Source organism: Meleagris gallopavo, chromosome 2 (genome assembly GCF_000146605.3).
Source record: "Meleagris gallopavo isolate NT-WF06-2002-E0010 breed Aviagen turkey brand Nicholas breeding stock chromosome 2, Turkey_5.1, whole genome shotgun sequence".
Lineage (NCBI taxonomy): Eukaryota > Metazoa > Chordata > Aves > Galliformes > Phasianidae > Meleagris > Meleagris gallopavo.
The window spans coordinates 45,721,256-45,730,893 of NC_015012.2; the positions used below are offsets into that span (position 1 = coordinate 45,721,256).

The 9,638-nt window shown below is 40.5% G+C and overlaps 1 protein-coding gene across 5 annotated transcripts in view; it reads left to right on the top strand.

The window, feature by feature from the left end:
- Window positions 1-9,638, top strand: part of GRM1 (glutamate metabotropic receptor 1) — a 177,264-nt gene that overhangs the window by 156,472 nt on the left and 11,154 nt on the right. For 2 of the 5 annotated variants that reach the window (XM_031552453.1, XM_010707147.2), the window contains exons 8-9: window positions 6,630-6,723; window positions 9,303-9,387. The exons of 1 other annotated variant lie outside the window; for it this stretch is intronic. In XM_031552453.1, coding sequence (XP_031408313.1) covers window positions 6,630-6,723; window positions 9,303-9,383 — 175 coding nt within the window. In that variant the 3' untranslated portion in view covers window positions 9,384-9,387. The remainder of the gene's footprint in view (window positions 1-6,629; window positions 6,724-9,302; window positions 9,388-9,638) is intronic. 2 more of the 5 variants (XM_031552454.1, XM_010707151.2) reach the window with 1 other exon arrangement.

The following is a 9,638-nucleotide window of genomic DNA, read 5'->3' on the forward strand; positions in this document are numbered from 1 at the left end:
TTCTGCTGCTTCTTCATTGCTAGTTTTATTTGGGTGTTCCCTTTAGGTGAAAGGGCTGTTGTGTAAGATTTTACATCATTTCCTTTCTTTCTCAGAACTTTCTATTCCTGGGCTTTTGCCACTGTCTTTTCATGGCTATTCTCTGCTCTTCCAAGAGATTTGACAGGAAATAAACATAAGGAATGGTGTCTGAATGGTTCTTACTAAAGGAGTAATGGAGAACTTCTAACTACAGCTCCTTCTCCTCTTTTTCTGCTCTTGGGATGCAGAATCATAAACATGTTTTACTTTGGGGCACTGCCGTAGCACCACACTGCTCTTATAATGAATCCCAACACATAAATACAATGATGCATAGACATCCAATCATGTCAGAGGGGAACTTTATGGTTATGTACCACTTTCTCTGCTTCCTGACATAAGAGCAGCAAATGCACAACTACAGAAAGCCTAAGGGAGGCCAGAATCTTTCTTGGCATAAAACTCAAGAGTAGGAACACCACTTGTAATTTAATTTCTTGCTTGACTGGATCACTTATTACATTTCCTTGTAATTTTTGAATTTGTGTATATTATTTATTGCATTTTTATTCTGAATCGCTGTCAAAACAATCCAGTTAGGATGCTATAAAATGCACCAACTCAATAGTGAGTGATAAAAACAATTGTCTTAGCATGTAGGTATAAGCAAATGCTATTTATCTGCTTAGCACCATTAACTCACATTGTTTTGATCAGAGTTCTCTCTATGAGAAAAATAAGGAAGTTCTGGAGTGTCAAATAAGTGTTGTTAAGTACTTAAAAGCCTGGATATTTCCTTACGTTTCCTACATTATACTCCAGCTTCCATAACAGCATGCTTAGGATACAAGGCATTCAACTGGAAGATCTGAAATAGCATTTTAAAAGTGCAATTGCCATTCATTTATTTAATTTAGATTTTTTTTTTAGAGAGCGGAATAAAGAACTAACATGAAAAGTCTCTGAGAGGCTACTGTAAGATTTTTGTCAAGATTGCATTTTACCTCCTTCATACCTTCAAAGGTGTGATGTGTCAGCCATGTGCTTCAGTTATCCACGTTCCATCAGCAGAAGCAAATAGAGGTGTGATATTTCATGAACACATAATAATTCATGTATGGATACTTGCAAGAATAAACTCAGGATATTCTGTAAGTGTTTATTCTGTGGGGATCTCTGAGCCTTGTGATTTCATACAGTTCTGAGCTAATTTAGAGGTGAAAAATAATTCAGGTACCAAAGGATGTATTTTCTCTCTCTGATATTCTCTGGATAAGGTAAAGATATAAAGACAGGCACTATAAATGCTTATATACAGTTAAAGCAATGTTATTTTTTTTCCCTGAAGTCAAGATGTAGTCTGAAAGATATTCTTGATTCATACTAAGAATTCAGTGCAAAGCTACCGGTATGAAATACACAACTGCTGCTAATTTATTTAATCCTTTTTCGTGCCTGGGGACACAAACGCATGTCCCAAAGAAGACAGTGCTCTTGTATGTCACCTCTTTTACTGATGTGAAAAGTATCTCACATTCTGACTTGTCTACTAAGCTTATGCCTGCCTGCAGTGAACACCTCCTTAGCTCAGGGGTACCCCACGTAATCAAGTGTGGCAAGCCAAACTGGAGATGACACCTGCTGATAGAGCACCTGACTTCTGGCAAACCTTTGTAGCTTACAGGTGAGGCATAACCCCAGAGAGAGACAATGTCTCAGATAAAGAGCTAGAATTCCCAGGTCAGGCATGCATGGTTTTCCGCACAGTTAGAAAGAAAATCTTCTGAGTAGGTTTTAATACCAATTATATAATGTTAGTCTCTATATTACTCTATGTTTCATTAGAGAAACATCTTTGAAGCCTTTGGTGGAAAACACGAGCATATACATTTTGTGTGCATGTGAGGAAGCCCACACATTGATTTGTCAGTTGATGTCTTAGGGAGCAAATTTATCAGGATGTCTATTGTCACCTAGGCACAAAAACCTGTCCATCCTGACTTATGCTGTCTGTGTAATCCCTTTTACGGTGAGGGTGGTGAGGTGCTGGACCAGGTTGCCAGAGATGTGGTGGATGTTCCATCCCTGGAGACCTTCAAGGCGAGGCTGGATGAGGCCCTGGGCAACCTGATCTAGCCGCACGCATCTCTGCTCATTGCAGGGGAGCTGGACTAGATGACATTTAAATATCCCTTCCAGCTCGAAGGACTCTATGATTTCTATAAATTTAGGATGCTCTCCAAGGCTATTCCCTATCTCAGGGATGGTTTTGAAAAACAAATTCTCACCAGTGTTAGCCCAGGTTACCCCTCTCACTGTTGTACTCTTGGAGCTACAAGTAGTTTTTGCAAATGGGAGTCTTAGTAAGGTTTTGAAACAAAAGCAAAGCAGTCTCAGCTTGCATATGCCCAACGGTATGTATGAATATCTACCATTTGCACCAACCTTTGTGAGACCACAACCTGCAGGCATTTTTGCCTTATCATTATCAACATCTGAATTTCAGCTATTACAGAACATTGCACATTAACCAGCCACCTGCAGAAGCTCATTTTCCATAAAAGGCTCCAGAAATGCAGACACATTCATTTACAAATGCCTGTATGACCTCCTCCAACATTTAATGCCATCCAAAATTACAATCCTTATGTTCATTGACCACAGATGGAGATGTGGAGATTGGTACTTGTTATGGTGTGTGGCAAAGCTGAGGCTGACTCCTGGTGGACTGTTCCAAAATCTGGATGTATTCTTTGCTAAATGCCTGTGTCACTGCTATTTTCTCTGAAGAGAACAAAAAGTAGTTCTGTTTTTGTCTGGTGCTTTGAGAGTTTGGAAACAGAATAATGAGGAGTTTCAAAATCTCTATCTTTGCTTCCTGCTTGACTTTGTTGGGTTTTTTATTTTATTTTATTTTTTAGCCAGTAAGGTTGTATGTGTTTCAGGAGATGGGTGAAAAACAGTTTTCCATCTGCCCCAAGTACTGTTAACATTCAGAGCAGAGATCACATTCTTTTATGTTCTCCCTGTTATTAGATTAGCATCATCTGAACACCAAATAGGCAAAATTAGCATTACCAGTTTTTTTGGGGGGGATTTCCAGTTCCAAGTCTGAAATTCTGCAGAACAGGCATTCACTGTCAAAGCATTACTAATAATTGTAGCTAACAATGCTGTTTATGTCCTCTTATCTTCCCGCAGGACTCTAAACATTAAATGTGGGCTGAAAAGGAAAGCAAAGTAAATTGTATAAATAGAACATTCTATCTCCACCTTAGAGTTATTAAAGGGCATTTAATTTTGAAATAAAAAGTCAGCTAATTCTTCAAAGTGTATACGTTCTCTGGCATTCAGCTTCCCACACCTGACAAGCATAGGTTAAAAGACATTCTCACTATAAGCAGCAAACAATTGTGCAGGCTCGAAGTAATCACACAATTTGTCACTTTAAAGCCCACTTGAAAACTAAAAGCTCCAGGATTCTTATAACTGCATTATAAACAATTTACTATCTCTAGCTTATTGCTTCAGCTATCTTTTCTTAAGATGTTTCCCCTTCTCTACTCTGCAGCTCTTCCTTTGTGATATGCAGGATGTGTTTTTTTCTTCCAGCTTGCAAAATTAACCTTACAGAAGAGGGGAGTAAAAAAACATCGAATCATTGTCCGGTGTTTTGTCCTTCAGCTCAATCTCTTCGAGGTCAGATAAACACTGATGTCAGCACCAGGGAGGCTGTCCATGCTGTCCCTGGTTTGGGGAGCAGGGTGCAAGTTGTCCCTTTCAGCAGCAAGCCGTTAGATTAGCTCAGCTCTGTTACAGCACCACAGCTGGAGATGTCAAAGCTGATCTTAACCTCTAGCAAAACAAGTGCCCCCAATCTGATTCTGGCAGCTTTTTGCTAGTCAATGGCTTGCTGCTGTTTGCAGTTTCACTTTGGTCAGTTCTGTGTTTCCCCAGAGAATCACAGCTCAGTGTAAATGCCCATCTGTGAGCTGCCCTCCAGCTGAGACATCCCCCTCCTTTTGACCTAGCAGAGTGTTTACAAACTGTAAATCTTTCCTTCTCAGCAGTGTGTTATAGCATGGAATTTCTGCTCTTGCTGCTTTCTTGCTTTAAGCTTTGGTTAGGCTTTCACTCTACTTCTATAGAAAACATCCTTTTCAAGTTCTCTTTTGGCCACTTCTTTTTGTGACACAAATAGATTGTTTCAGGTCATTTGGTGCAGGCATTTCAGGCTGGCTTACAAACCTTATATCCCCAGATTGAGGACTGCTCAGGAACTGAAACTTATTCCCCATTAGTGTCTTCATCTCAAATTCCCCAAGCCAGTCAACTAACCAGAAGCCGAGCAGCAAAATATCTCCAAATCAACCGATACCACTAACAAAAAAAGAGCACAAATCCCAGTGTCTGCACAGTCCCCGCCCCCTAAATTAATCTACCTTGAACAGATGAGGGGCAGGAGAAATCAGGTGAAAAGGTCAAGCATGTGGGAGCTGTCCCCAGCTCTGTGCCCCAGAAGCAGGTTGAAGCTGTAGGAGTGCGGAGACAAGTGAGATTCTCAGAGGGTTGTATGGGCACAGGCTGGGCTCACAGGTATGCAGCAGGGGCCTTCAAGTGGATGTGAAGAGTGGCTCCAGGGATATCAGCAGTCCCCAGGCAGTGAGCAGTCCTCCTTTGCTTTTTCATGTTCTCCAAGACTTCAATTATACACACAGCTCAGCTTTTGGGTCTGTATCTTACCTCAAAAATGCCTCCTGCTGCTATCCTGGACAGCCAAGAGATTTACCTGTGGCTTCTTTGGGCTATCGTAGCCTGTAAATCCAAAAATGCTTTAAACTATTCTAAGCCAGGAATGACACCCAAAGCCTTCTTTACACCACATTACCCCTTCACCTACACTAGAAGTACAGGGCTGCTGTGAACTGTAGCAGAGAACCTGCTTTTTTAGGCTCAGTTGTGACCCATATTAATTGTCCCCATCATTCTCTGCCAGTTCATTGAGCAATTGCACCCAGGGCTGTGCTGGCACAGAGGGGCAGGTGGAGCTGGATGTCCTCCCAGGCACACAGCTGGCTTGTACTGGCCTGCAGTTATACCAGGGACAGCCATAGCTGTGTCTCCACTGTGCAGCTCTATGGAGTTGCTCTGAGCATCCTGCTGGGACTGCCCAGAGACCCCTCTGTCCTCTTCAGCAGATGCCCACACTTCAGAAAAAGCACACTGCAGGATCCCTCCTGCTCCGCAGTCCTCTGTGGGTAATAATTACCTGCATGTCTCATTGTGCCTGGCAAGGGCAAATGACCCTATAAGCTCCCTTCTACTTACAGCTCTCTCTGCTCCACAGCAATTAATGATTTCTTTCCAAAAACTGCCACTGACCAATTGATTAGTATAATTAAGTTAAAGCTCAGAGCAATTATTTCTAACCTTGTGTTTTAAAAATTAATTTGTACTGAGAACCTGTCTATCTTCCCAACTTCATCTATTGCTTTAATGACATACATTGCAGAACTCTTCTGTCTGATCCTGCCTCCTACAAAAGTTATTGAAATTCAAGTCCTCTTTTTGAAGAAGGACATGGGCTTGCATCTTTTTTTTAAATGAAATCTTTTGATACAGCCATGACAACCGTACATAAAACCTGAACTTTCAAGGACACAAACATCAGAAGTTGAACATGCTCCTACTGAGAAAGAGGCTAGAGAGACGAGAGAATTTGGGATGTGTATTCTGTTGAGCATTTACTGATCCGATTCTACATACAGAGTACTTCTACTTCCCCAGTCACTCTGTAGGCTGCTAGGGGGTCAAGGAAGGAAGCAGCAGGCCGGAAGGTTTGTGCTGTAGCTGAGCTGCTCCTGGGGATAAGGAGGGCAGGCAGTCTGAATGCTGGAGCAGGAGCTGCACTAATCTGCCATAGGACAGGTGGCACAGGGCTTTTCCCTTCCTGCACTGAGACTAGGGGTTGTACATAAATTACTAAAAACTAAGAAATGTTTCAAGGTTACCACGCCAGTGTAAGTATCAGCATGATGCCCTTATCACTTCTCTTAAGTTCCCTTCCCTTGCTATCTTCCTAATGTAATTGATGCTCAGTTGTTTCATATCAGATTGCATAAAACCTGAGTCCGTTCTTTCCTATGTTTTTGACTGTAAAAATACGCAAGCCTTTCTTACAGCTCAGGCAACATCTAGCATGGAAGATCTCCAACTGTGGCTTCAGACAGTAGGTAATACAGAATCCTGCGTTTATATCATCTTCGATGCCAGAAAGATTCATTCAATTTGAGTCCGTTTGGTGAGTCTGGATGGACAGAGAGAGTAATTCCAGGCAGAAGGTGAATTTTTCATAGCTGTTCAGGTAGAAAATGTTACAGAGAGTAATTTACACTTTCCTACAGTCCTGACACAGCTGTTTACTTCATTGTATGATTTACACTATAGAGAAAAAATAGTAGCAAGAGTGACTCTTCTCTCAGATCCTTTATTTTCCTCACTGCAGATTTCAGCAGCTCTATTTCCTAGCCTGATTTCTTACCAACTCACTAGAAATATTTATCTGCTTCAAAGAACAGAAAGTAAAGCAATTAATCCTCTTCCTTCAGGAAGCCCCTGCACTGCTACCCTGCTTCCTCCGACAGGCTCCCTGTTGCTGCGCCCGGAACTTCATCAGAAAGCCGTTCACACATTTTCATTCCGGTATGGCAACTCCTCATTCAAACACACAGAAGATCCATCCTGCCTCTGGTCTCAGGCTATCAATAAGTGCCATTGGCTCAGCAGGCATTAAACCTATTCTTTAGAAGATGGCTCCCCAAAGGCCATTTAACCATCACTTTTTGAAGATAGGCTGGTACCTAATTTTTGGTAATGGCATAAATGTGTGTGAAATGCCATTGCTGCCTACGAAACATAGAGGAAGAAGGAAGAAGACATTATAATATTTAGAAGTAGAATGAAAAAAAGTAAAAAGAGCATTGCCTCATACTACTAGACAGGCAAAACTACAAAATCCTACAAAAGCATTTATTACTTATGCAGCCAACAAGGATTTGTAATTGCAGAATAATTCACTGAATTATAATTAAGACATACACTACATTTCCTACAACACTATAAATCCAAATTTCACTATAAATTCAAATTCTACTGAAGTGTGAATCTTGAGATTTAGAGCTGCTATCTCTATCTGTAGTGTATATATCATTTATACTTTATATCCTGATATGAGGATCCCTCTTGACCTTGAGCAAAGGGCATACCACTGCTTTAATGGAGTATGGCAACACTTTAAAAAGCAGTCCCCACAGAATGCAAATCTGGTTGAGGCATTTAGGGGCCTAAATATATGTCATTATATATGTAATCTGTTTTTTATTTTGATTGAGGAGCTCATCTGCAGCCACAGGAAAGCAAAGACTTCACTGTATTTTAAAGGTTAGGAGTATTTTGGACTAAGGAAACAGACTTCTTTCTTCCTTTCACGTGTGAGGATTTCATAGCAAGGCCTACAGATGCCCATAGCATGGAGACCAAAATGCTGTGGACTCACTTTGGGAAAATATCTGCATAAAAAGAAATATGGGATGGGAAACAAGGGATGCAGCTAAGGAAGCCAGAAGCAATAGGGAAGTGCACTTAGCTGAGGGAGAATAGCTGGTAAAGCGCATTTGTCTCACAAAGAGCCAGGTTCAGAGCACTTTTCCACCTGTTCCAAAGTCTCTGAGCAACGTTGTCTGTGGTTGTGTGCCCTCTACAGCATTTGTGTGTGTGTGGAATATGTTCAGAAATTTATTTTCCTCTTATATAATCAACTGCATGTTGCTTCATGTTTTGTCAAATTAACTCCCGTGACTGAATAAACTACTGATTTGTAACTTTTTATAAAGCAAGCAAAGACAGTAGAAAGCTCTTGTTCTGACAGTAGATGAAGAAAAGAAAAGGTCTGTAGAAATGTTGGATGTTCTATTTAATAAGAAGCTTAATAATCTCTGTAACTTCAATAGGGTGTAAGAGAGTGCACAGTAGCTAAGTTCCAAATTATGATAGCCTTTACCTTGTCAAATCTCAGAGAGATCATTACTCCTGGTAAGGAATGTAATTATTCTAGAGGTTTACAAAATTGCTCAGCAGTATGTCTTATTTTTGTTTTATTCATAATAGTTCAGAAGTCATCTCAAGGCATCTACCTCTCCAAAATGGGTATGCATGTACTCTGTGTACGTCACACTGTGCTCCTGTGCTTTAGTATGTGGTGAGAAGAATGGCTTTTTTGGCTCATTAGAAGCTGTAATGAGTATGTAGTGCGTGCACATACCATCCATGAATCTGCTGTTTGAGGTAAACAGAAGTCTGGCAAGCATGCACGATAATTGTTTGTTTGATGGGGAAAAAATGGTGACTTTTATTTGCATTTTATTTGCAATACAATGACAACTTTTTTTTGCAGAAATTCATTGATACATTCCATGTGCAAAAATACCTTACACTTCTGTCAAAGCACACGCATGTGTACATATATATATATGTATATATATATATATATAGACACTGAGGAAGATAAATGAGAGCTTGCATCCACTTTATAGGGCAAGAGAAAGGAGAAAATACAGTGGAAATTGTCTTGCATTCATGTCCAAAGCTGTGATTGCAATCCTTTTTGGAACTACCATTGCAGATAGAGTAGCTAGGACACGTTGTTTTATGTCTACTTCAAAAAGACCGTGTCAATGAGAAAAAATGAATCACATGCAGTGAAATCATATGTAATGAAAGCTAGTAACTCTTCAAAACAAACAAAACATTCGAAAAAGCAGACTATGAAAATAAGAGATATGGAGGAAAAAACAGAAGCTGAATGTGTATTAAAAACTCCACAATAAAATTTTTGGTGAAGCTTCTGTAGGTAAAATGAGAAAGGCAGATATTCCTTTTTTTGTCATCTCACTCTATTGAGAATACCAGAGGAGAATTCCCACTGGCAGCTGAATACACAGCAGCCCTTGTCATCTGATTTGTAAAGCACATCAGCACTCAGCATAAAACACAGGGACAAACACCATGAGGACCTGCTTTACACAATACTGTGCTGGAGCCATGGATTAACGCATACAGAGGCTGAAGTGACCAGTCCAAGAAATGAGAGGAGAAAATATGGGAAAGACTACAGTGAACCCTAGATGTAGGGCAGGGACAGGCACCCGATTGAGTGGTAAAACCACCATGTGTGCACATGTGTATAACCACTCACTGGGTGTCTTTTTCTTTTCAATCTTCAGGAAGAGGCAGCCAGAGTTCTCGCCCACCAGCCAGTGTCCGTCGGCACATGTGCAGCTTTGAAAAACCCCACACTGCAATGAATGTGTAAGAGAAGCTGCATGAAAAAGAGTGGTTTTACCCCTTGCTTTCTCTTTCTCATTGGTTTATCATGTCTAATGATGGGACAGATGTGGTGCATGCCAATAAAGATGGGAAATTTGCTTATGTCCCCTGTTTCAAACAATGCCTTAGTCTGATTATCCAGATGTGATGAAGAGGATACTCAACAATGTTTTTGCAGCTTTTACTTTTTTTTTAAGTCACTTTTATTTGTAAATGCCTACAACTTTGTGTAT